Genomic DNA, 27,381 nt, shown 5'->3' on the forward strand with positions numbered 1-27,381 from the left:
GCATATACTTCTACTAATGCCATTGTAATAAAAATTCTTTTCACAATGTATAGCTGTCTTTTTGTTTCTTTGCTTTGTTCTTTATTTTAAATTAGTCTGATGGCTACTGAAGAACTGATTGACAAACAATGGACTTTGCCACTGCTTCCTGTTTTGGTACAACATCAAAGAATAACACAGTAACTGGAAGAGGATATTGTCTATAAACTTTTAATGAAAGCAGGCAGGATTTATGTAAGTGTTATGCTCCAGTATTGCTACTATATGTTTTAACTAATGATTATTGCCTGAACATTGCTATCATTGTGAGGCAATTCTATTGCTTGGTGTTATGCTTACATCTCTATTTTAATACATATTAAAAAACACAACAAAGCACTTCAATATGCATGCCAGAAGAATGCATGAAGAGAAGCACAAAATTGAAAAGACCTTGTTGGCAGTTTAGACTGACACAGTGAACAGAAAGACTGCTGACAGAAGAGAGCAGGGGATTTTATTATTGTTATTATTATTTTTATAATATGCATAACAACCATCTGTTCCTGGATTTAGAGTGCAGATGTACTGTATGCAGTACCTTTATAAAATCAATATCTATGTGTTCATTCTCCCAGTGACTCGGGAGCATGCTTCCTCAGTTGGAGTATTAAAAAAGAGGAAGACTATGAAAAATTTCCCAACTGCTAGTTTTGCAAATGTATCCTGAGATGTAAAAATCAAGCAGAAGTCTCCTGTGTATTACCTCTAGCAATAAGGATTCTGTAATCGCAGTTAAATAAAAAACATTGTTATTTAGTGTTTTACTCAACTCTTGTCACATATTCATTGGTTCTGCAACGCTATCAAGTAATTGTTGTTACTCTTTGGGCTGTAGGACCTCATGAACTCAGTGCAACTTGAGACATGCCAATAGCATACCTGAAATACTTATACAAAGAATACAAAGATCTTGTTTCTATGCATCATTATCAACCTGCTCCACTTCTGAAATGTTTTTCTGCAGTCTCCCCCTCAATACTTGAACATCCTTCAACCTATTCACCACTTCTTTGAAAACCATTATCAAGACTCAGCTTCTTTTTTTTTTGCATTATTTTCCCCAGAACAGTTCTTTCCAAACAATCCTTTAACTAATGATAGTTGCTACTTTATTTGACATTCAATTATGTTGTTTCTTTACAGCATTCTTATTTATTTTCTTGTAACAGTATATAGTTTTTTTTTCCCCTCTCACTGCTTCATTTCAGACCCAAGTTTACAATCTCTACTAATCTTCTAGAAAAGAAATGGTACAAACACATTTCATTTTTAACAGGATAAGTATTACTATAGATTTCCTTTTAAAGATATTTCGCTTTTGCTTCTTAAGATATTCACACAATGGCACCTGTCCTATTTGATGTGGTACAGCTGGCGGTCCACTATGAACAATTCTCCTTATCACAATACAAATTAGTAGTAAACAAGAAAGGTAATGTGAGGAAAAAAAAAAAAAAAAAGATAGGATCTCTTCTCATACAAAAGAACAGTGACACAATGGATTTGTGACTAAAATCAAGGGAAAAAAAAAAGCCAAAGACTAGCTGTGGGTCACATGTGAGAACCACAAGATTTCTTTGCATACTGGAAGAGACTTTTGAGAAAACTGTGAATAAAAAGCTTATTTGGAAAGATTCCTTTAAAAAACCATGCACCTACTTAATGAGGAGTGGTGATCCTTGTCTGCAAATGTTGGACTATATAGTGTTAATTTAACAAGTCATCATTCTGTTCTTTGTAACACAAGCAATACTCTGTGATCTGTTAAATGATCCCCGATATTTATGTCACAGTTGATTTAACAGGAAATGTGCTACTTCCTGGAATATAATGCATATGCACACTTCAATAACACAATACAATGCAATCTTGATTTTTTTTGAGATTGCTTTGCAGCCATCGATTATGTGGAAAATTACTGAGGCTCACGCTCAATGCTAACTGCTTTGCACTATTCTGAGGACGAAGAAGGAAGGCCAAAAGCTAAGAGTGAAAAGCTACTCTACTGAACAGGTTGGCAAAACACATGGGAACTTTTATGTGGAAATATTAATTAATCTTTTCTTGTAAATCTGCTCCTACAGAAGCATTAATCAAATATTAAACAGAAAAATACTTTTCATAGTGTTAGTCAAAACTATTTTATCCAGTCTTTTCATTCCAGTTTTCTCAATCCCTGCTGCAGTACTGTGGCTCTCAAAACTTCTCAGCCACAAGGGAACATCACTCAGCACATCACCTGCTCCTACTGATCAATAACCACAAGATTTTCTCTTGGAAATCCTGATGTTATATGACACTATTCCTTCTATGAACATCTTTCCAAATTTTCCATCTGCTTCCTATACCGAGTTCCTCTGCTATCTTACTTGGATAATTTTCCATGTATCCCCTCTGATATTCAGTAGGAAGTCTCCTACACTTTTTTTTCTTGCTTCCTTTCCTTTTCTGTTTGTCTCTGTATGTACCTAAGGGGTTTTAATGAAAAAAAATAAATAAGAAATGATTGGTAGCTTAGGGATTTCTTTCCACTCTAACAACTGTCCAAACAATAGTCTTAGTCTGTCTGACATCTCTGTGGCCTGAGCTTGACAAAGAACTGAACTATTACTTCCATCCATCTACCTTCTTTGGTCATTTTTTTTGTCCAGTGCAATCTCCTACCACATTGCTCTCCTTTCAGAATCTAGGTCCAAACTCATGGAAGTGCTAAAATATATTATCACCATTTTTAGATCTCTAAATCATGCTAATCACCTAAGATTTCCTTACTCTGTGCAGAGAAACAGATATATTTAGAGAACATTTTAGAAAACTACTTAAGGCATCTTCCTTAGGGTAAATTAAACACAACACAGAGTATTTAAATAATATGCTGTCATGTTATTGAATATCACTCCATACTGGGCTGTTGCTTATGCACATAGTTCAAATAGTCATTTAGATTTTTATTATTGCCCATCTTAATACAATTACTTCCCAGTGTGGCCATGACAGAGTGGAATTGGTCTTTTATAAAGACGCCAACAAGGGAATCTTACGGGTCCATTTCTTTAAATGACATATTTGTAGTTATAAGATTTTGGTTTTAAACACTAATTCCTTTGCTGAATCAATCCAGATATGTATAGAAACTCTAATATGGTATCCAGGTGATCACACCAGCTTTTAAATGTTTTACATTCTTGGCATTTCTCTTGTATCAAATATGCGATAGAAAACCTTGCAATCTCCTTTTGTCTAAGAGCAGTGCCACAAATATGATTAAAATCTCAGTGAATAAATGGGTGCAGTTATATCTTTCTTTCTAGACTTTTTCCATCCTCTAGTTACTTAAATTATAAATGCTTTCCAACAGTGATTATCTTTAATATATATATGCATAATTGTCTCTGTATTTGAGTCCAGTTGTAATTACTGTGATAATAACAATCTGATAGCATGCAAACGTGCCACAGTGTATACCACATTACTGTACTGACTAGGGGAAAAAAAGTCTAGAGTCGGGTGCTATAACATGCTAAAAATTATGAAAATTCCAATACAAACGGATCATTTTTCCATAACAACTGATTCAAATTTTATCCGTAATTTCAGCGTTTATTTGAATGAGCTTGAGCTGGCCACTCCTCTACTCTCCCATAAAGTGATGTATTTCCTATTTGTTTTGTGGTTACTTCTAAAGGCAAGTACGCAGATCCAGAATGGATACATTAGCGCCTTGCAAGGTAGACAAAAAATTTCTCCTGACTTTAACTGGCCTTCAGGAGATCATACTGAAGCACTTTTTAGGAGTTATGGAGATCCACTCAAAAACCGTATGAAACAGCTGCATGTGTTCATCCTGAAAAACATATATGGAAAGAAAAATACATAGAAAAAAATACTTTTTAACTCTGGAAGTTCCCACAAGAGCAGATGTTTTCCTCATTTGTCTCAATGACTAAAGTTATGGAGAGCTGGAAAGTGGAAGCATCCTACAGATGTACCATGGCTCTTAACATACCCCTCAAAATTACATTCCTACAGTATGACATGATTCATTAGCTTATGTTTGGTTTGTGCACAGTCAGACAAGACAAATACAGAATTCAAACAAAACCAATACTTTTTTTTTTTTTTTTTTTTGGTTTTTTTTTGGTTTTTTTGTTAATAGGTCTAGACATCCTCTAGACGCAAAAGTTATGTAAATGATTTTAGGAAAGGGTCAGGTAGTTTTCAGCACAAATAACTTCTGGAATGGTTTTTCTTTTGGAGAATGAAATTCTATAGGCAAGAGAGAACAAAAAATACATCTATAAAACCCAGGAATTCCATATTACAACATCAGCTAGGCCTGTGAACTAGGAAAAATTTAAGAAAGTAACTTCACCTGTGAGATCATATTACAGCTAATGTTATTTTTATAAATCCTTACTGATTGCTACAGAAACCTGATAGTTTAATTTTAATACATACCCTAGAGCTTTTCTATATGAGCTAAAGCATACACGCATTGTGCAAGTGATTATTATTACATAGAGGAGGAACAATAATTGATGACTAAATCTTTAAACATGAAAAAAAAGTTGGTCTACATTCAGTGTTCATTCAAACAGAGGCACGAAGACTCCAATTAAACAGAGCCATTCTCTAAGCTTTCCTTTTTCTTCAGCTTGTGTTTGCATCTAACTTGATCCTGACCTTTGTGTTTTCTTGAAGAACACCTATTAAAACATGGCCTTTGAGTTAACATTCTGAGAGCCTCCAGGGTGTGAGTAGACTGGGGTCTGATTTTTTCAGTCTTCCCCAATGACCCCTGTTGGTCTCTTGGAGACAGGTTCAGCAGTGGCAATACAGATGTGGTGCTCATGTCCAAATGGGCATCACCGAAGGCTCATCTGAGAGGGACGCAGAAGAGTCCGCAATCTGCTCAGGCAATCCTCCCACATCCCTATGGTCTGAAGGGAGCTATTGCCTTAAACAGTGCCTTATACACCTTATGTACATATCCCCTGTTTTCGGGGGAACTGAGTGGTACTTGCCTGCTGTCATCCACCTGGCTGTGCTCGCAGGGCTGAGTCCCCTCCCAAGGAAGGAGGGAAGTCTCTACCCCTCCCCAGAAATGATCTGGTGGGCATCCTGCAGATGTGTACGCATACATGTAGACGTGGTACTAAGGAACACAGTTTAGTGGGAATTATGGTGATAGGTTGATAACTGGACTCGTTAACCTTAGAGGACCTTTCCAACCTAAATGATTCTATGAATCTATGATACCTGCTAATAGGGGGCCTGTGGAAGTCCCTCTCCTAGCTCTGTGGGCTGTGGGCCTGAGGCAGCCACCCATGCCTGTTTTGCGCAGAGTGCGCTGTGGGTCTGCAGCCATACCCATGCCAAGGAGGGGCCCCCAGCTAAAACATTAACAATACAGGAAGGGCCATGGTCCCAAAAAAGGCTATTGAAACACAGGACCCAAGGAGTACCATTCTTAGCCCTGCTTTCTGAAGAAAAAAATACTGCAGTACATTAAAAGAAGATGCATTTTTTGAATAAGATGATCCCAAACATATCAGGGAGGATAGATGTTCCAAACTCAGAGAGAGGAAGTAAAGGAAGTAACTAAGGAAAAAAAAAAAAAAAAAAAAAAAAAAAGGAATATTCAAATGGTAGTGAAATCCAAGTAATTCACATACACATTCCTATGTCTTTCTAAGAAGGCATCCATTTTCTTGACTCAGGGTGAATTTGTATTGCTTTGCCTTCTTACCCTTTTATAAAAATGTACTTTAAACTGGATTACAATTATGTGTCAAGGTTTTAAACCACATGCAGGGATGATTGCAGAGAGTAGGTGATGAAAGCTGTAATCATCTAAGTGGTGCATAACAGATCTGAACAACTCTGAATGGATAAGACATTACTCCCTTTTTTATACCTGCTATTCTCTTTTTATATTCAGTAAGGTTGTCTTATTTATGAATATTTGAATACAACACTTTCATTAATCACTTTAATATATACAATGTTGTATGGTGTGAGCAGTTATTGTACTAGTAGCCCACTGATAAAGTATTTACAGAACCCCTTTCAGTTAAATTTTCAACTCACCTTCATGCTTTCCAAAAGTTTCTACCACTAGAAGACTTAATACTTACCTCCACAATCTAAAACTCACTGAGGTCCAGATCTTGCCACTGCTCTGGAGCAGACATCTTTCAAGAGAGCTACACTCAGTGGTTCTGTAGCTGAGTCCAGACTTAGTAGGCAACACAGCTCCTGGAGCTGGGTGTCACTTCAGGAGTTGCAGAACTGGCCCCCTAAGGGTCCCTGCTGCAACACACAGCATGATGATGCTTATCTGGAGCCTCTTTTATTTGACCTAGAGAGCCTTTTCTCTAGTTCATGCAAAACAGTAGTCTATGACTCTTCTTCAATTGCATCTTAGTTTCATTTGATCTTTTTCTCCCTGCTGCAAAACATTTTAGTTCTGCTCTCAACAGAAATGAATCATGATGAGGAAGGGGTCCGAGGAGAGGGAATTAAAAAAACAAAAATCCTTATGAAAAATCTATGTGTATGGTCTTTGGAAAAATTGTTCTGAGATGATGTTACCTCATGCACTAATATACACAATTTAAAGGAAAATAATTGGTGTATTGTTTTCATTAGTAGAAATGGATTTTAAACACTTGAATATTTGAAATACACTGTAACACACAATAAAAGACAATCATCTTGGTGAGTTAAATAGAATAATTCCCAACAGTACTAACAGCACTGAGCTTCAAGGGTGATGGGGAAAGAAAGCTAGCCAGCAATGATGGTTAAAAAATGTGTACAGGTATTAATGGTAGATGTGGGTGGAAAGTGTCATAAGGAGGCAGTCAGGAGTATTTTGGAAAGATGCACTCTACCTGTGTAGCCCAGCGAATTGTCACCATTATCAGAGGTGGGGAGTGGCGTCCCGCTGTCGTTCCCCCTCTCTAGGTCGTCAGAGTCTGTCGGAAACAACACCAGAGCTGCTGATGGGGTCACAGGAGTAACAGGAGTTGCCATTTTGATCAAAACACGTCCAGACACAATTAAATCCACACATGACAGCAAGAGCCAAAGGGCCAGCGCGTGGCGCACGGTGTCCTCCCAACTGCATGGCAATGCCCGATGGAAGGCAGCCGGCATTGCCCCAAGCCCCCAAATACTGCCTGCTGCCCCTCACTACCCTCACAGCTCTCCTGCCCCTCGGCTCCCTCTCTGCAGCCTGTGCCGTGCAGCACCCGGCCCACCAGCCTGTGCAGGCTGCCGTGAGCATATGGGGACAGGGAGGCAGGGGAGCTGAATGCTAGCATTGCTAATTTTCCACCTTATTGTTAATCAAAGCTATTGACTGTGATCACTCGCCATCATCGCTTCATCTCCTGGCAATTACGGACCCAGGGGACTTCACCTCTTTGTAGGGAGGGGCTGCGAGGGGGGGGAATGTGTCTTGGCGAGCAAGTGGGGCTGCCCTGCCTCTTCTGCAAGATAGGGCTGGGCTCCCCTCTCACAGGGCAATAGTTTAGCAGCAGAGGAAGGAAGATGCGCTTTCTGAGTTGAAAGATGCTCGCAAAGAAACACTCAATTTTCATGTCACATTAAAAAAAAAAAAAAAAAAAAAAAAAAAAAAAGACAAGAAAGGAAGGCAGCTGGTCAGCTAAACACAGAAATGGACACGTTTTAAGACTCCAAGATAAATTGCTGATCAAAACACCATAAACCACTGTGAAGGTAACCCATAATAATGAAGTAAATAATTCAAAGCAAAAAATAAAATAAGAACCCCAGTGGCTCTGAAAATAAAACAGCAAAACCGAAAGAAATTTGTTGTCAGTATCAAAATACCTTTTTACTCTCATCTGTTAAGGTAAAAATGCAAATTAAACTTTAATTCTTTTCTTTTTTTAATTTGCCTTTGTTATCACAATGTTCAAAAGATAATACCTAAAATGAAACATCCATGTTTTGGTTAAAAAGCTGCAAGTAGCAAACGTGTTCCCAAGAATACCAATAACACAAAAGACTGCACTTCTTCTTTTCTTGTTGATGGATGTCAGACAATTTATTAATAATTTTAAAGACCCTGAATAGAAAAGATATGTTTTACGTGTGCGCGCACACACACATTCTGGATTTTCATGATGACTGAAATTAATTGTTCTATTTCAATAAATTGTACATGCTGCTAAAAATCATCTTGGTTTCACACAACTACTAACGGAAAAATGCATGAAATTAAACTACAAAAAATATACATAGGTTTTTGTTTTGTTTTTTTCTGGATGTGAAGTTTTACTACCTCTGTTAATACAACGTTTAAAATGTGATGTTGAACATTCATATTCTACATTTGTGCACAAAAAGTCATAAATCCAGACCTTTTCTAAGTAATTCTCAAAGAAAAACAAACAAACAAAAAACTAAAATCCTCAAGACCAACCAGTTAAGGATTATACACAGCAGGAAGAAAAACAAACAAAACAAACCACAAAACAACACACAACACTAAGATGGCGTTTCATCCTGGCAGATGAAAAAAGTGAAATATGTTCATTTACTGACCCATTCATCTTTGCTGACTCACTAATGGCCAATGTCACGCACGTCTTTAAAGCCTACTCTGGAAATGGCTGTTGAGTGAACGGTTCAACATTCTGCTTCTCCAGATTGCTCACTTATTTGCATTCAAGGGTTGAGTGGGTCAGAGTTTTAAATTACAGCGGTAAAGAAGAGAAAGATGGGACTTCTTTATTAAAATAAGATGCAGAGCCTGTGCCTACTTTCTTTTGGGAAAATGTTTATAACCAACAACAGAAAGCTCAGACTGAGATTTCAAGCAATGAACCTGTCGATCATCATATTGAAAGATTAATTACATTTTAGGAGATTTAACCATACACTGCTCAAAATGATTAAGAAGAAGGAAAATGTGCAGAAAACTCCTGGCATGTTCTCATGTGAGCTTAAGGTGTGCTGTCATGTGCAAATATGACTGCAAAATGAACTGGTCTTTTTTATCTAAGATACTGCTTAGGACAAAGTATTCCCAAGAGAGGGCCAACATCCTCCTGGAAGACATCTCAAAGAGCTGCCACTGCTCACATCCTTTAGCGAGGCCTACATTGCAGGGTTAAACAAGAGCAGTTTTCATTTCAGGAATTCTGCGCATTTGCTCCAGCCAACAGCAGCTCTAAAATGAAGCTCCAACTGTTTGCAGCCATTTGGGCATGAAAATCTTGCCTTCAGTCCCTCCAATGATTAAAATGAGGGGGTTAGTCTGTTTTTAACCTTACTCATATTTACACGATATCTGCTAATGACAATACCTTTATTACATTGCCTATTATATACAGATTTTTCACTCATATCTTCTTTGACAAATTCAACTTTTCAACTTGGTCATAAATACGATATTCATCCAGTGTTAAATTACATGTGAAAACTGCTTTTGCTAAAGACAATCATGGAAGTTGAGTTCTTGCTGTGGGTGAATTCTCCACATTTCACTGAAGAATAGCTCTGCGCTCAATTCCTGCGTTTAGGGATTTAGCCCCTTGCACTGGGCTGAATTTAATTGTAGCCCTATCACAAGATCTAGTTTCACACAATTGACTTAAATGGTACATTTCACCATAAAACTGCTATGAAGGCATTCCACTGAATGCGTGGTGAAGGGCCTGAGAGTTGAGATATGATATATTTCCCTTCACTTGCTGTAGGATCAGTCAATTTTCCATTTGGCTATGCTAAACATAATGAATAATTTCATATCACTATACTAGTTGCCATGCAAAACGAACTAATAAACAAACAAACCAATAAATAGACAGAAGAAAATGAATGTGATAATCTGGAAAATTCAAATGATGAATGAAAAATTTACAGCCTGTTCCAAGTCAAAGAAGGTACTGAACTCAGGGAAATGCTGCATTCACTTTACAGCAAGGCTCCCGTTTATTTCAACATAATATAACGGAGTAGGGGCTTCACAGAAATGACAGAAATGTCTGTCAAAACCTCTCCAGTAAAGATCTATGTCTTGGTTGAACTTCAGAGTCTCAAAATCAGAAGGGATTTAAGCCACAGTATCTGATATCTCAGCTTCTCAAAAAATCCTCTTTTCAGCGAAATAAAACTTTAAAAGTTGCTTAAGCAGTAATTGGATGATTCATTAAAAACTAAAATAAAGATTAAGTAAAAATCTCAACATTTCATTTAAAATTAACTATTTTTACTTTTAAGTATGTAAAGCTGCAGAAATAGGGTAAAATATTTTTTCTTCATTTATTTTTTTTTGTTACCAAACAAACCAGTTTGTTCCAAAAGGGTATGCCTTGGAAGAGGACAACGAAATGTGATGCCTTGACTACCAAAGAGAGAAAAAGAAAGGACAGCAGTTATTAGTTGCTATGACACTTCTCTTTCACAGCAGCATTTGTGATACACCTCATTAGAGAAGCAAAACCCCCTCACCATGATGAAAAAAGAGTCTAATTTATTCTTTCCACAGCCATCTCCAGAGTCACCATTCATTAAATTAAGGAAGTACCTCATGGTATTAGAAAAAAATCATATATTTTGACTTGACAGGAAAGTGCTCATTTCCCAACAGTGAATGGTCTAGATTTTTAGTGGAAGGATTTCAGGTTCAGTCAGTACAGCCCAACCTCAGATGCCACCTGCAAAGCAGCAAGAGGACTTGGCTTAATCATATAAATTATAAACAAGTCTAGGTTGTCTAGCTGAAATTGGAGAGTGTCAGAATCTGTATCAACGTGTGGAATCTTGTTCACTGAAATTTCCATTTAAAAATCCTTAACTTAATCGATTTTATTGGACTGCAGCAGTAGCCACTAGACACAATTTATGCTTTCATTTACGAGTCTTTAATCTCTAAAATGGTCAGAAAATCCAAATACTAAATACTTGCTTTTCATTGCCTCACCTACTACAACACCTAAAACTAATCATTCATATCTTCTTTCACATCTACTTTAACATGGTTGGTGCAACCCTAGCCTCAAATATTGTTTTAACCACGGCTCGGCTCTCTACGTTATGGTCACTACTGATGGTTTTTTCCACCAGTAACAGAAAGTTAAGCTATCAGTTATTGCTCCTTTTGAACCAGTTAGACAAGTCTATATGACAAGACTTATTGAAGATGCATTCTTAAAAGTCCCCAAATGATTCAGTATTGATTCCCTAGCCCATCTTCCCAGACGACACAAAGAATGCTGAAAAGATCTGAGCAGGCACCACTTCTTACTACTGTGGGAATCTCACATATGAAATACTACACTGATCATACTTCATCTGAAATTAAAGCCATCTACTGAACAATACCTGACTACAAAAACAGCAATTGCTGCTTAATTTTATTTAAAAACTTAGCACTCCATTATTTTTTGCTGTGTTTCTCTAACTTTCACTATCATCACCTTGGGGGTACAAAATTTGGAAGAAATGTCATTAATAGCATTTGCAAATGACCATTAATAAAGGATTAGGGTGAAGCAAATGAATACAAACTACTATCAATATTAGGATTGTGTTCTACAAATTGGATCAATTTCCATTGATTCCCTTCTACTGATCCAGATGAATTCAGAAAGAAGCATCAGGAAAAAAAAAAAAAAAAAAAAAAAAAAAAAGCAGCACAGGCCACCACAGATTAAGTTGAGGAAAAAAATTAGCAGCTTGTTTCTTCAGTGTTTTGATTTATTCTGGCTTTCACTGGAATTATATTAGAAATTCCTTATAATATGTTTTAAGAGATATTTAATTATATTATATTACTTGGTTATTTATAATGGTAAAACATTTTATTCTATCAGTAGATAGTTAAGTAATGTAGTGGCTGAGTGAGAACTACTGCTTAGACTAAATAACTACATCTGTGAGAACTAACTTTTGTGAAAGGAAATATAAAATTATGTATTTAGTCAGAAAAAAAAATAATAACCCACAGACAAGCTTTCAAGCATGTAGACTTATCCTTCAGATCTGGATGAAAAGGAAAAACTTCAAGCTATATGAAGAATTGGGAATAATTAGGCCATCCTCATACCATCACAACTACACTACATTAGAAGCCTATTCTGTATATGGCTGATCAATTTGGAAATTATCCTTTCCAATGTTTTGTATTAGCTGGAGGAAAATATGCTATTATTTTTAATAAGACTTAATAGCACAACTTTCTAGAGACACAATCACATTCAGCCAGTGCTCTAATGTCTTTAAAATGGATAACTTTAGGGAATTATGACCATTTTCACAGCTGAGGTTATCCAGAAGTAATTAACAAGTTCTTCATTAAAAGTTTATATTGCTTGGCTACCTCATCTTAACAGTTAAGAAAGGTTTAAGCTAAGAGAAAATTGGAAGAATTTGCTCTCATATAATAGCTTTAATCTGAGGATTTGGCACTAGTATGTCACAAATAAATCCATAAGGATGCTTTTTATTAATAACTTATACTACTATGGTCTAGCAACTTAATATATGTTTCTAAAAATAATTCATAATTTCATACAAGTGCAGAAATGTTATTCACTAGGCAGAAGGAACAATTTTCTGATGAGAACAGACATACTTTGTGGTGTAAAAGAACCCTTAGGGTCAGATTCTACAACAAGGAAAAATACAGGTTCCATTTAACAGTTAGAGCACCTTTACTTCAATCATCTTCAAAGAACAATACATGCGACTGAAATTCTGACAGTAACAGAAGCTATTAAACAGCTTGTCTTCCCTTCATTTCCATGCTATGTTCAATAAAAGCCTTTAAATTAGAAAAAAAAATTAAGGGAGTACTTCCAATTATGCAAAAGAATGTAGCCAGCAAGCAATCTCTTTGCATTTATTTACGAGGCCTGCTTTGAAAGTAATGCCTCCTATTTTATTATGTTGGCCTACAACATCAGATGTGGATGTTGGTGGTGTGGCAGTAGAGACTGAACCTTCCTGCCAATTTCCTGTTACATCTTGCTTCTTTATGATAGATGGCAATAGAGGGGCAGTCTGACAAAATGGCACCTGACATGGCAGGGCAGATGAGGCAAAGATGTTCTGTCATGAGGAGAAATGGTACTCACTGACATTCGAAGCTGAATATTTATGGAGACCAAACAGTGGATGTGAACACCAATCAGGTGGTGGGTGGTTATTTCAGCAGTGGAGACAGCAAAATTGGATCACCTCCACTGGAGCAGATTTTTATGAGCACAGCAAGCAGGCTCCTGTTCATCACCGCCAAAAATGCATAATGGTGGTGACTGTGTTGAAAAACAGTGTTTTGTAGCCAAGAGTTTGCTCTATCAAACAGTGTTATTGTGCTCTTTGTATCTGCTGCAGTTTCCATTTGGCATATCTTCTGTGTAAAGCAAGATCAGTGATTACCATATCCTATAGGGTGATCTGTTGATTAAACAAAGGAGATTATGACCCTGTCATAGTTTACAGTTAAAAGGCTTGTGGTCTAAGAACAATTTCATTTAGAGTTAGCACAGTACAATGGTGATTTTGAAGTGAACACTGCAAACTAAAAGGCAAATTACAATGCAAACAAATGACATGGAGTGGAAAAGCATATCATGTCAATCAGTACAGCTCTATATGTATAAATTTACAGTAAGCTACAAATGTCATCAAATCACTTATACATATGGACACAGAGTAGTAGTAAGTTGAGCGTCCAGAATTCCCTTTTCTATTAATCTTCCATGACAGCAAATTAGCTGGAGATATCAAGTGATTCTCACTTGCAATATAACTTTTTTTCTTAACCCAAAGAATGTTTTCCTTTTTTTCATACTAAATGGAAGTATGACTTCTGGGAAGGTTTTGTCTTCTGTTACTAGATCACAGGGGTTCTCTCTGAAAAGCTCTTCCTAAGAGCTATTGCTTCTGTGCTGCATAATGAAATGTGCCTTTCTACAATGGAAGTTTTTTTAAGTTCATTCCTTGGAGAGGAGAGTAGCCATACAACAGGTGTCCTTCCTTTCTTTGTTTACCTGAGCTGAACACAGCTAGTAAAAATCGTATCCTTAAGAAAACAAATGACTGAGCATGTAAGCATTTGCCTGGAAAATTTGATATTAGGCTGAAGTCCTTCCTTGTTAAAGCAGCAAAATGCTCCCATTGACTGTATTCAGGGTTCTGTTAGCACAGCTGTGAATACTTCAGGGAAACAGGAGAAAGAGCCACAAATAAAGAATTAGCAATTATTATCTAGGTCATAATGGAACATACACATGTCTCAATCAACTTAAAATTTCTGCATCTACACCAGGAAAGCTTTGTAGAATGGTAGTATGTTAATTTAACAGTTTAGAGTAGTTTGTTAGCATCTTCCAGCTGGAAATCTCATTTCTCAGGGTGATGAATGTCAGCCTCAAAAGAAAGCTCAGGGTCAAAAATTACTCCGAGTTTATGAACACAATCTCCAGACAAAATAGTACTACAATGAAATCAATTATCTGGCAAGGATATCAATATTTTTTTCTATCTTATTTGGTATTAATTTTGCAGAGCTGAATTCTGACAAGAAATCACGCAACACAGCAAGAGGTACTCAGGCTTACAAGGATCTACAATATTTCTAGATAATGTCAATTTGTAGTGTGTATGTTGAGCATGGGAACGACTAGCTAGGGGCAGTAATTTTGAAATCAAATAAAACCTTCAATATATCCATGGGAACCCCTGAAATAATTAGAACTTTAACTGAAAGCAGAGACCCCAAAGTAGTAAAGAATGAAAGCTGAAAAATGATATGCTTTAAGCTACACAAATATGACAAGAACAATGCCAGAGTAAATAACAAAATCACCTACATCAAAATTGTGATGAATAAGAGTATGAAGATGGCAGAGACTAAATCCCACGTCCATGCCTTTCAGATAAACTGCCCAATAAGGCATAACCTTATCAGAAACTTCACTTTGTGTGTTGGTAGAGACAGAACAATATCTAATGAACAAATGGAAGCAAACCATACGTCACCTTTAAAAAGCAAAACCAGTAAACCTGTAGTGCTGGAGATCAGGAAATTAGATTTCTCACAGTAAGGGACTCATTCATCATCACAGCAATGAACTGAAAATGGAACCACAGAGGACAAAGAATATCTTGTGTCTGATTTACTTACAAAGTGTTTCCAGAGTATATCATTGCCAGCCAGGACACAGCTTTAATGTCACCTAACTAAAGTACTACACTGTATAGGAAGTAAGAGTGAAAGCTTGAGGAAAGAAAAAATACTTTAGCTAACTCCAATTGTTTGTTTGTCCTAACTTCATTACATGTGTTGGTGCAGCTGCTTTGAGCAGGAATTAAAAAATACCTCTGAAGCAATATTATAGGTATCATATGTTTCAAACATGATTGGTTCCATACTGCTGAGGCCCTCGAGCGCCTCTAGCAGAGTTCATCAGCAAATTTTAATATGTCAAACTGCATAAAAGTCAGAAGTAGAAGCTTTATCCTTAAGGGCTAGGGATCCAGCACAGGGGATCCCAGAGGGAGGACAGAGAACTCCAAATGGAGGGATGACATTCTGGCTTCAATGTGAGCACCAAGTGCTTCCATGGGCTCCTGATGAAAGGAAGTAGGCAGAGCCATGAGTTGGTTGCCAGCAGTCCCCTTCAAACTGCTTTATGTCCTGGTGCTCTCAGAGACCCTCTCCACATGATCATGGGTGAGACCTCAGCATGGGTATCCCGGACTGCAACTCAATGGTTCCTGAGCTTGAGTGGTAGTGGGGCTGGCAGACACCAGTCCTTGCTGGATGCCACACATGGGAAGCCGTCTCTCAGAGCATAGCAGATATGTCAACATTCTAATCAAATGCCCCTTGGCAACATTTTTCCTATGTAGCCACTGGGGAAACCTATGATCAGTTTAGGCCTTTAGCTGAAAACATCAGTTCATTGCAATGAACCGTTAATATTTACCTTAAAACTAAAGAGATGGAGCACAATACAAATGTACCATAAAACAGAAGGTACCAGAAGATCACGCCACCAATAAACATGGAGCTGTAGAACCAGATCTGTGCACATAACCTATCAGTTACAAACAAATGCCAGCTCACAATTCATTGATACATGATTCCTACTGCTAAATTTAAGGCAACAGGCTTGTTAGTTTGGATCTTCATCACATTACAATATTAAACAACTCAAGTTATGTCCAAGATTATTTTAATTCTACCATAGAATAGACTGAAATGGTCAAAGATTTAAGATACAGACTTTAAATTTATTTCATTGACAGGTATGAAAGATTATGGAAAACATAAATGTAAGAGAACAAAATATACATACTAGAACCTAAACAAAATCATATCAAGCATATTAAAGGCAATTAATCATTTTTCATTTTCACATTCAGAGGCCAGACTACAGAAAATTCCTAGAGAAAGTTTGTAATTTCAGAAGGTGCTAGATGAGAAAAAAAACAAGACTAACACATTGGATCAAATAACAAATCAAACTGATCTGACATTGAACACTGCTTAGAAAGTAAAATGAGAATAAGTACAATTGTATTATTTTATTACACCAGTTCAAGGTCTCAACTAGAAAAACTTGCCTCAGAAGACAGTGAGGAAATTTAAACTTTGTAAAAAAAAGAACAAAACAAAACTGATTTTACCACATTATTCATATTACACAAGATTTATAGTTTATCTAACTCTACTGAAATTTGTGCTGTTGTTCCCTGACTGGAGAGCGACCAAGGAGATGTGATATTGTCTTGGAGGCAAAATGCTAGACATACAGAAGCTGCAAGAGTATGTAAGTGCTCAAAGCTGAGTATAACTGAACCATTAAAAAAGTCAGTGAAAGAATTCCCATCCAAGATAATGACCATTTCAGGCACACTTCAGCAGAATCTTCTAAAATAGTGAAGCCTCTTAGAAATTCTTTTCTTAGATACACCAAGAAAGGAAAACAGAAATATTTGTCACTGGAAATAATGTAATTGAAATAAAAATTATCCAAAAAGTATTCCATTCAGGTTTTAGTTTTCTTAGTAACTGTATGGTAAACGGCCATTTCACTGTTATTTCATAGTTGTTCCTGAAAACATTTAGTCTTAGATGAGAATGCATTGGTACATAAAACATATGTAATTCATGTTTGGTGATAAAAGGTAAACTGGGTAAAAAAAAATTACACTAAAAAAAAGAAGCAAAATCAAAACAAAACAAAAATTCTCGTGAGCAATGACTGAATATTTACTGGCTTTATACTGATTGACACACATGCCTAAGAAGTCTCCCTAGGTCTTGTCCAAGCTCTTCTTATCAGCTTGAAACTTGAACATAATTATGTTTGATGAAACTCAGGCTAAGTGTGTCTCAGGGTCCTGGCCCCCTAGTCACCCAAACTAAAGTCCTAGACAAAACTTTCTCTGATTTCCTCACAGCCTCCAGCCATTGGTACCTTTCTCAAGGAAACCAAAAGGTCAGAGAGAAGATGGTGTATGGAGCTAGTGTGGGGACCAAGTGTAACATTATAAACATAGCTTTGAGAGTGCTTCCATCTTCAATCAAGATTTCGCTTAAGATTATCAGATGAACTCAAAAAAAATCTAGAGAAGGATATGCAAGGGATGCAGACAGTGTGATAACAGAAAATTCAGATGAAAATAAAATAGTATCAAGCCCTTTGCATCGCAAATCAGATGATCATTCTATACTGATGATTTGAATGACTACTCTGAATACAGATTACCCATTTCACAAATCTGAATGAATGACATAGCTCCATTTCCACAATCTGAACAATTATAAAGATTCTTACAGCCAGAAGAAAAAAAAAAAAAAAAAGGTAATTCAGATGAGGAAAAAAGTTCTGTGAAGATTTTTCGGACAGCAGACTATCAAATAAATTTTGTTGAATTTAATCTGACCACTCATTTATCATATCCAGTGAGTGAGTAAGTTAATGACTATATTGATTCTCTATTGTGTTCATTTTGATATACAGCCGTGCTGAATGTAACCATAAGATATTAATTTCAGAGGAAAATGTTTTGATGATAAATACTCAAATGTGCAGTTAAGAATGATCATTATACAGTAGATTTCTTGTACTGAAGTTATAGGGCATATCTATTTAATTGCAGAGGGAAATAATGCATAATATGTAACCCGTAAGTAGTGTATTACTAATCATTACAACAGACATCAACAGCATTAGAATCGTAGAATGGTTTAAGTTGGAAGGAGCCCTTTAAGATCATCTAGTTCCAACAGTCAGTTGAAGATCACATTCATGTAAAGTGCTACTTTTACAATAAATTCAGGAGTACTGTGTTGCTTGAAAACCTTTGATTATTCAGAGGCTAATGATGAAATAGGTATCTGAGATCATGGTTACTCCAGCCTACCAGTATCTGAAGATAAGAAGAGGGAAAAGACATGCTATTCCTATGCATACCTGATTTTACAGGCATCTTATGGAGTTCATTATTTTCCACTTTCACTGAATTGTAAAAAGCACAGCACATGACTTACACCCTAATGTCTGCCTGTTTTGAAGAAATGAGAGAAATGGAAATGATCTGTCTTCCAGAGAGGATGCTTCACACTTTGTGCAATTGACTTCAATCTGTCAAGAGAGGCATAATGCAGACTGGAATAACATGCAATTAAAACACAGTACAATGTATCTAATACTATGTATCAACACGGTATGTCTTTTTTAAAGTCCTGGAAACACCATTATTTTAGTTCTTTCTTAAATTTTATTTCCCTTTCACAATATGTAACAAATATTCTACCTTCTTTGTTTATTTGGTTTTGGATTTCCAAGTAAGCAGCACACCTGACAATGAACCCTCGATTTCTAGAGCAATTCAAGCAATTATTATTCTATTATTCACACTTAGTGTGATTTTTGCAAGGATATTTTCAGTCTCTTTTTCACTTATAAACCTCTTCCTACAGAGAAAACTTTTCCTCAGTCAAGCCTCAATCCTTCTGGCCTTTTTCACGTTTCACAATAGTTGACGCAAAAAGTAAAATGGAAAGCACATCTTTGTGAAAACTGCATTTACACTGGCTTCCATTAGATGCTGAAAGGTCTCAATAGTAGGAGAAGGTGCAAAGTGATGGGTGAGTGTATCTTATGATTGCTTTAATACCTTTGGAGAAAAGAAAAAGAGAAAGAGAAAGAAGGGCAGAAAAAAAGGGAACACATTTGGTTTAGTCTGTGGCTCCTTTTAAGGAAATAGTTGATTTCTTTTGTATTTTTATTACTTGAAAAACTGAAAACAGATATCAGAGGAAAACAGAACCAGATCTTCCACTGCAAAGACACTTAGTAAAATCCGTCTGGTTCCCTGTCTAAAGCTGAACCACAGGGAAAACCTGGGCTTGGGACGAGGCCCTGATGATTGCAGCTGGGCTGCGAGCCCTGTGGAGGTCAGGGAGGTGCAGCAGTGCCTCAGGGACAGCTCAGCAGGGCCCCAGAGCTCAGCTCCAGCTGCTGCTGCTGTGAGGGAGGAGATGAAATCATAGCAGGGAGGGGGGGAAACCCAGGATGTCTAAAGGGATGGAAACACCACAGCTTTGCTTTCATCCCTCCTGTATTCTCAGAAATCACTCTGGGGAGACGAAAGGCATCACTTGAAAGCCTGATTCTTCTGTCTTTATGCTTTGCAGGCATCCAGAGAACAGAAATAAAATGATAATGACCAAGTATTTAAAACAGTACAATCTGCTGCCTGAGTCCCAGTGAAGTGAGCACAACCAAATACACTTTCCTTTAATTTTGTCACCAGTTATCTTAGGCAACAGCATCAAATAATAAGTAGTTACAAGACAGCTCCCCCACCCCTGAAAAAGATGTCTGTGCGGTCAAGAGGACACAGACTTGAAACTTGGGAAACTGTGGAAGTGAAGAGGCACTGCAGCTTCCCCAGCCATGTTTTAGTCATTATTTTCATGACAATGCCAAAGTATTCTTCCAGCGCACAGAGCAGATGATGCTCAATCAATAAGCAACTACAAAATGTTTGATCTCTCTTTATTGTTTATATGGATTCAAAACATTGCTCTAATGATAATTTCATTTCATTAAGTGACCTGGACTTATATCAATTGAAGTACAAACGCTGATCAGGAATTGGAAATCTTCAAAACCAACAAACTTGCAGATGCTGCTACAGTTTCTCCAGAGCCCTGTGAGCTGATCTGGCAATATTACCATCCCTCTTTTAAATTCTGAGATCTGAAACACCACTGTGGTTCAAGTCAGGTTCTCTGAAAAACGCTACTTTCTTCAGCACTCACCACTGAGGCTTCCAGCTCCATGGTAAAAGCCTTTAAGTCTGTAGCTAGCACAAAAGGGAGAAGGGAACACCAGGGATGTTTGAAATCAATGATGATCTCTGTGTTTTGGAGCTATTAGTCTGCTGTCCCATAGCACAAGGTGTACTAGTTTTATAGTTTTAGCCAAACTGGCCCAAGAAACCAAGAAAGGAATCTCTTCCCCAAATGGGGACACCTTCTACCTTCATGAACATCATTAGGCCAATAAATAATTAGTTGATTAATTTACAGAGGAGCATTTTCAATTCCTAGGAAAGAATTACTAAATATGACATTCTTTATTCACTTCCACCGGATGTGCTTAAATAATGCAATGGTTAATCTATAAAATACTGAATATGACCCATATTTAAAGTCTACTTTTGCAAAATGCATTCAAATGATGTTATATATGACCTAAAAAAATCTGGATTTATGTATGTACAGCTAATAATAAATTAAATACAAACTTTGACTGTTTTCCTCTGCCTTTCTTCTTCTTGGTCCCTCTCTCAACAAAGCAAAAATGCCAGACCTACTGTCAAGTATGCATCTGTAAGATAATTGATTGCTGAGGCAAATTTTTTATGTGCTGCAGAAAACAAGGCCACGTTGATAATGGTTGATATTAGATAAGGGAATGGTTTATGACTGATTCTTGAAGGGAAGGAAAACAAAAGATACCTTACTCTAGAGAATGTTTTGGCTCTTTGAATTAGGATAGATTACAGAAAAGGAATTCTTTAGGAGAGAGAGATATTTTGAAAGAAAGTTTGCTCACCTGGAAGCTATCTCAGCTACTAACTTTTGAATTTAAATATCTTAATCTGTTATGTTCTTGCTGAAATAAACAGCTCTTAAATCATAAAATATACATGCCCATATAGGACTGAAATGTCTAATGTATTTGTTATTACTATAAAATACAGTATCAAATATAGTTCTGTAATAATCTCTGAAGATCTTTAACAAGTTAAGAGGGGCATAAATTTGTCTAAAATATTCCTTGACTACTTAACCTTCTTAAACACTGCAAGTTTAACAACTGTGTAAGTACAACTCTTGTCATACTAATCCTGTACTTTGAAGAGAACACTGTATTTGCATTGCAATTACATCTTGAGAAACATCAGCTGCTGCACCTTGTTAAAGAAATACTTTTGTTAAGTCTAATTTCATCTCTGCTCATGACTGTAAGCACTTTGATGAGCGTGTATAAGTATTCAATGTTTTGTAAAATAGTAGTTTATTGCTCATAACGCAATTTGTGTTTCAGGAGCAATGACAAGGGCTTTCTTCTACATGGGGAAATAGTCATACCAATATATTGCGTGTTAAAATCCAAGCCTCTTAAACGATCTTAAATTTCATCTTACAAACTCAACTTAGTATAAGATCCCTAAACTACAAAATCTAACTATGTCTACCAGATACAAGCATTACATTTTACGGGATTAGTTTTTAAAAGACTAGTTTATTGTAATTCCTATAAACTAGTGTTAAAATTGCTGTTGGTATTTCCACAGTACTACAGAATCTCCCAGAAGCATTCAAACATGACAGTTTGTAATACCACTCAGTGCACTACAAGTGAGAAATACTTTCCTTTTTCCTCTAGTCTCACTAAAAGCAATCCATTTTAAAAATTTAATTAGTAGCTCCTACAACTGTTGGCTCAGGTTCTGCTAATTTGTACTAAGAAATGAAATTCAAACTGAGTTTGTTGTTGTTGCTTTTAATTCTCTTATTACATAGAAACACCTCTTATAACCAAATTTCTGAGATTATGTCTGGTGAAGAAGACACAACCTCTTGCTATTTAATAGTATAAGGAATTAGTGACCTTTAAAATATATTGAAAAGCATAATTTGGAAAAAGTAAATGGTGATGTGGTCTAAATATTTGCTTTGTGAAAGCTGGGAAAGAGGCAGTACACCAAGTTTATTCTCAAGAGAAAGAAATTCAGGTTAAAAAAATCTTGGCATTTACAACTGCCATACAGAGTTTCCAAGTGTCACTGTATGAAAAAATTATCTCCCATTTTTCCCCAATATAATTATAATATATTAACCTTTTTTTTTTTTTTTTTTTTTTTTTTTTTTTTCTTTGTCTTCTACATCTGGGAGGAAGAGAGCTAAATTATTTTTTAGTTCAGAAGCTGAGGAAAATAATTAGCTTAAGAAAAACTCTAGCTATGATATGAAATGGCTTTTCCAGGCATAAAACTGCACATTGTTAAGGTGTTTTGGGACTTTCCATGGCTTAAGGTAAATGCTCTCCCCAGGTGAAGCTGAGGATTCATCCTTTCTCATGGTTTGAAGCTCCTGTTTCTAACCTTCACGGTTTGTTAGCCAGGTGACCTTCAACCTTTGATCCTGGAAAGACTATTAGCAGTGACTCCAGGAGATTTGCTTCAATAGCACGGCTGTATGAGAACATTCCCAGATGTATTATAAATGCAACTTATCACATCATTCTACAATTAATCAGTGGGATATCATGATACACTCAGAATGTGTACATATGTATGCATATATGCATATAATAAAAATTGACATTTTAGTAGAGATAAGCCAAGGTGCATCTATATTACTGCTGCGACCTACTTTTATGCCTGTATTTCCCAATTACTCTGATCCAAAATAAGATTTACACAGCTACTTTGCTTCAAGGAAAATTTTAGTTTTGTGACTGAGGAAAGATCTTTAGACAGTGCAAATCAATGACACAAACTACTACAGAAATCACCCATGTGTTTCAGCAGCTTTTGTCAAACTGAGGCCAAATTCCCTACTCTTCAGACTAAATACTAACATCTCAAAAGCTGGGACAAGTTTTCTGTAGCAATTTCCAACACTTCAATACCATGTGTTTAAAGCACGACTGCAGCATCAATAATAAACAGTATCCCAAAACTTGGAGTTGTCTAGAAGAATTGTCACTGAGGAATAATAATAATTCCTCCCTCTCCATCCACTGTAATTCCCACTGGTTATGTTTTTCCCTTCTACTTAAATTTCTCTGTTTCATTTCCAATTGCTCTTCTCTCTAAAATGTTTATTTTGGGGTAAGAGGCAAAAAGGAAGATATCTATATTGAAAATACCACTAGTTAAGCTCTGCTGTGTTTGATCTGGTTGTAAAATGATGGTGTACCTGCAATAGTAACATATCTAACTGTGATATCTGTAACCAATCCTCAAGTCATCCCTTTTTCCATTTATAATAAAAGTGTATGCCTGAGAGTGGAAGAATTTAGGTTACAATAATAGATGGTCCAAAGGAAATGACAAAATAATGTGTTAATGCAAGTAAGACAAAGTACCATTGTTTTACTGAATTCATGACATTCAAAATATATACGGTTCATGCACAACACAATATGATTCAGAACAGCTGATATTTCCTTATAAAGTGTTAAGAAATTACTTACTTTAGTGACAACTACAATTTAAAATGGCTCCACTGACATAACCATAACACGAACCAAAAGCCTCATCTTGCCAAGACTTTTGTGCTTTCTATTATGTGCTGTGAGAAGTCCAATTGACCTCATGGCTTATAAGGTTAAGCAGGCAACCATGTCTTCTCTTAACAGTTTAGTTGACTTTAGCTAGACTTGTGGTCTAGCAAACCAAAGAAAGAACTGTCAAGCTTGAAACTGAGCATTTTTGTTCAGAGGGCAATTATCTTGTCTGAAAGGAAGAGAAGGATGGAGAACAAGAGTAGAGTCGGGAGCACACAAGAGGGAAGAAAAAAGTTTTGTTGAGAAATAAGCTGTAGCTGCTGACTCATAGAAACATTTCTCAATGAAGTTTACGAGGATATTCAGCATATGGATTTGGCATGCATGACTGTTGAATAATCATGGATTAAGACCTACAGACACAATTAACATCCCTCCCAAGCTTTTAAATTCTATTGACTATCAAGCCTGAAAGTTTTTCTTTTTACCTTCAATAAAGTTTATGAGTTGCATAATATGCATTCAGAGACTCCAGACAGTTTCTGTGCCTGTTTTAGCTAAATTACATAATCAATCATGAGGAAATAGGAAAAAAAAGCCCACAACATTTTCCAGACTATTTTCATAAATTTAAGTAGTTAAAAAATAAATATTTAGTCTCTATAGCACGAGTACTGAGGAAAGATGTAAACCTTAAATAAGAATAAATTCTGCTTTCACTCTTCTGCTCGTCTCACTCCACGATTGATATTTTAAGACAGCAACAGGGGCAAAACCTCTCTCTGAATTTTTTCATTGCTGTTATTAATAGAGTTGCATCATTGACAACAACACAATTTTAAGCACCAAGATGACGTATGCGCTCCTTTGTACGTGGTCTCCATATAGTAGTACAATACAACTCATAAAATGCTTCTAGTTCAGCAAAACATTGAGTACATAGTTAATTTTATCCCTTAAACAGAGGTTAAGCATGCATTTCAGTTAAGCAAGTTTAAGTTATATCCATTTCAATAGGATTGAAGCATGTGGTTATCAACAGTTATATCTCTTTCATAAAAAGGATAAAAACTGTATGAATGTAAGTTCCACATTTGAGTTTCGTGGCATCTTTTAAGACAGACTTTGAAAGTGGTTTGTGAATGTGTTCATTTGTTTGGTATATTTACTAATAGACTAGTGCTGGGGAGTCCTATAATATTACAGTGCATCTTCCTCATACTTTACAAAAAAAAAAAAAAAAAAATCAAAATACTTATTATATGTGAGGTCTTTCCTGTACAATGATATGCCTACTTCCATAATTATTTGCTATTCTCTCTTTAGAGAAAAAAATGATATCTTTGAAACCTCCTAATTACAATAACAAGTAAAAAGTCCTTTTCAGTAATAAGAAAGAAAACTGGCACAGAATCATAATAAAGAAAAGCCAGCTGAGAAGCCTGCTACAAAACAATACTATGTATAATTGATGTTTAATTATACAGAATTAACAAATGGCAGCAGCACTGGTTGTATTACTTGACCAGGGCTCTTTGCCAAGTCAACAAGCTGGTTTTAATGTAGGAAGTAACCCATTCAGTTATCTGGCGCCTTTGAGCAAGGCCCTGACTGCTGTGCTCTCCATCTGTGTTGCCAAAAACATTTAGTAGAAGAAAGAAATTTGTCGATTTGCTAAAGCAAGATAAATTTCTGTCATTGATATGGGTGAATGCACCAATAAGATCATGAAAAAGTTTTCTAAACATTTTATTCATCTGGTGCCAAAGATTTAGCAGCACCATGAGAGCTCAAAATACTAATTAGTATGAATTTGCAGGGTTGATATGTTATACAATAGAATATAAAACATGTTTATTTGAATATATTATGTCCACTAACCCCTCCTCTCTCCATACACACACACTTGAAAGTATTTAAAAACATGCTTAAATATTTATGTTCTCTGGAGCCTCGTTACATAATTTTCTCCTATGGTAAGCAATTAATTTGCATCTCAAAATGAACACAACTATGATGATACATACAAGAGTCTCATGGAGAGCATCTGCTCAAGTGCCTTGCTTTCAACTCACCAACACAGCTATGCTGAGTGCTGGCCTCACTGTGAGCTCTTGCTTCCCTGGTGCAGCAGCCAGAGGCCTAGCCTCACACACCTGTGACTAGGTGTTCTGACACAGCAAAGACTGAAAGCAACTGGAAACAGCTTCCTGGATTAAATACAGAAAACCTCTGGGGAAGGAGAAGGCAACAAAAACTCCTGGAGATCCCAAAAGCATGTGGCAGTCTTTCCTTTGTCTTTCTGAACTTCACATTTATGCATAGGTGTCTTTGAGGGTTGTCACCAGAACTGTGGCTGCCATACTGTCAAATGAATGAGAACCTTCAATGAAAAGTATATTGATACATGCAATATATCATACAGAGTTGTTTGCAGGAAGGCAGCAGGCCTACTGAAAGCCATGAAGAAATAATCTAATCTTGTATTATGACAGAACTGGAAATACAGATGGAAAGGAAACAGATGGGAAAGACACTGTCAACCAAACTTCTCCATAGATTTGCATAATATCGGGTTAACTCTAATAACTGGAGCTGGAGTTGTTAAGATCCTGACTATCTTTCGCTTAGCCCACATCAGAGTTTAGATAAGAGCAAGACAGAGATAGTCTCATCTGAATACCCAGGGAATGGCTCGTTCAGCACTGTCTTTCTCATGAAGTCAGTGTCACAGGATTCTGTTGGCAGATAAAGAGAAGCTAAGAGCAGAGACTCATCTTCTGCCTTCTGTGCTTCCCAGGATGACAGGGTGTGCTCAAATGAAGGATGCTGATCTGTGTGGCACAGAATTAGACGAGGGCTGTTCAATTCAGTGCTCATTTTAACCGCCACCTTCACCTGACAGAGAACAGCAGTTTTCTCATTCCTTTATTGCTGTAGTTTTTCAATGACATTCAGCGTCATAAAAACTGATTCTGAAATCCACATCATGTTGTATTTGGAAATAGGAAGAAAAATAAAAATGCTCCTCTGTGTATGCCTATATCAGTATGCAACTTTACAAAGTTGAACTATTTCCAGTGCAAACACAAGTAAATCTGTATGTCCCCATATATTCTGTATTTTATAGTCCCAGTAAAACTTGATCAAAATCCACTTATACTTGTTGGTTGTGTGACTTAACCTTTAGGGTAGATTAATTAGATTAGCAGACCACATACTGTAGATTCCAGTACTTCCTCAATAGCTATTAAATTACACAGAAGGAATTATGTTTTAGAGCCCTGCTTCCTTAAATCAAATTCCAGCCCTGTCACCTTTCTTTCATTTATCAGACTGCAAAGCTCTTGTTCCTTTTGTAATAAAAACTGAACCTCCTCTACATTCCATCTTTAGTGCTTGAAGTCATTCAAGATTACTGTGCTCAGGATCAGGTAACTACAAAATCTGAGTTAAAACAGAGAGAACACAGTTGCTAATAGGTGTCTTACATATTGGAATGGAAAGATTTCACATAATTTGTAAAGAG

The 27,381-nt window shown here is 36.5% G+C and overlaps 1 protein-coding gene across 1 annotated transcript in view; it reads right to left on the reverse strand.

Moving 5' to 3' along the window:
- ROBO1 (roundabout guidance receptor 1) overlaps nt 1-27,381 on the reverse strand; it is a gene marked incomplete at both ends in the record, with an annotated part of 508,695 nt that overhangs the window by 353,066 nt on the left and 128,248 nt on the right. The window contains one exon of the mRNA XM_079549537.1: nt 6,939-7,022. Coding sequence (XP_079405663.1) covers nt 6,939-7,022 — 84 coding nt within the window. The remainder of the gene's footprint in view (nt 1-6,938; nt 7,023-27,381) is intronic.

Source organism: Tetrao urogallus (assembly GCF_951394365.1).
Source record: "Tetrao urogallus genome assembly, chromosome: 1".
In the NCBI taxonomy this organism is placed as follows: Eukaryota; Metazoa; Chordata; class Aves; order Galliformes; family Phasianidae; genus Tetrao; species Tetrao urogallus.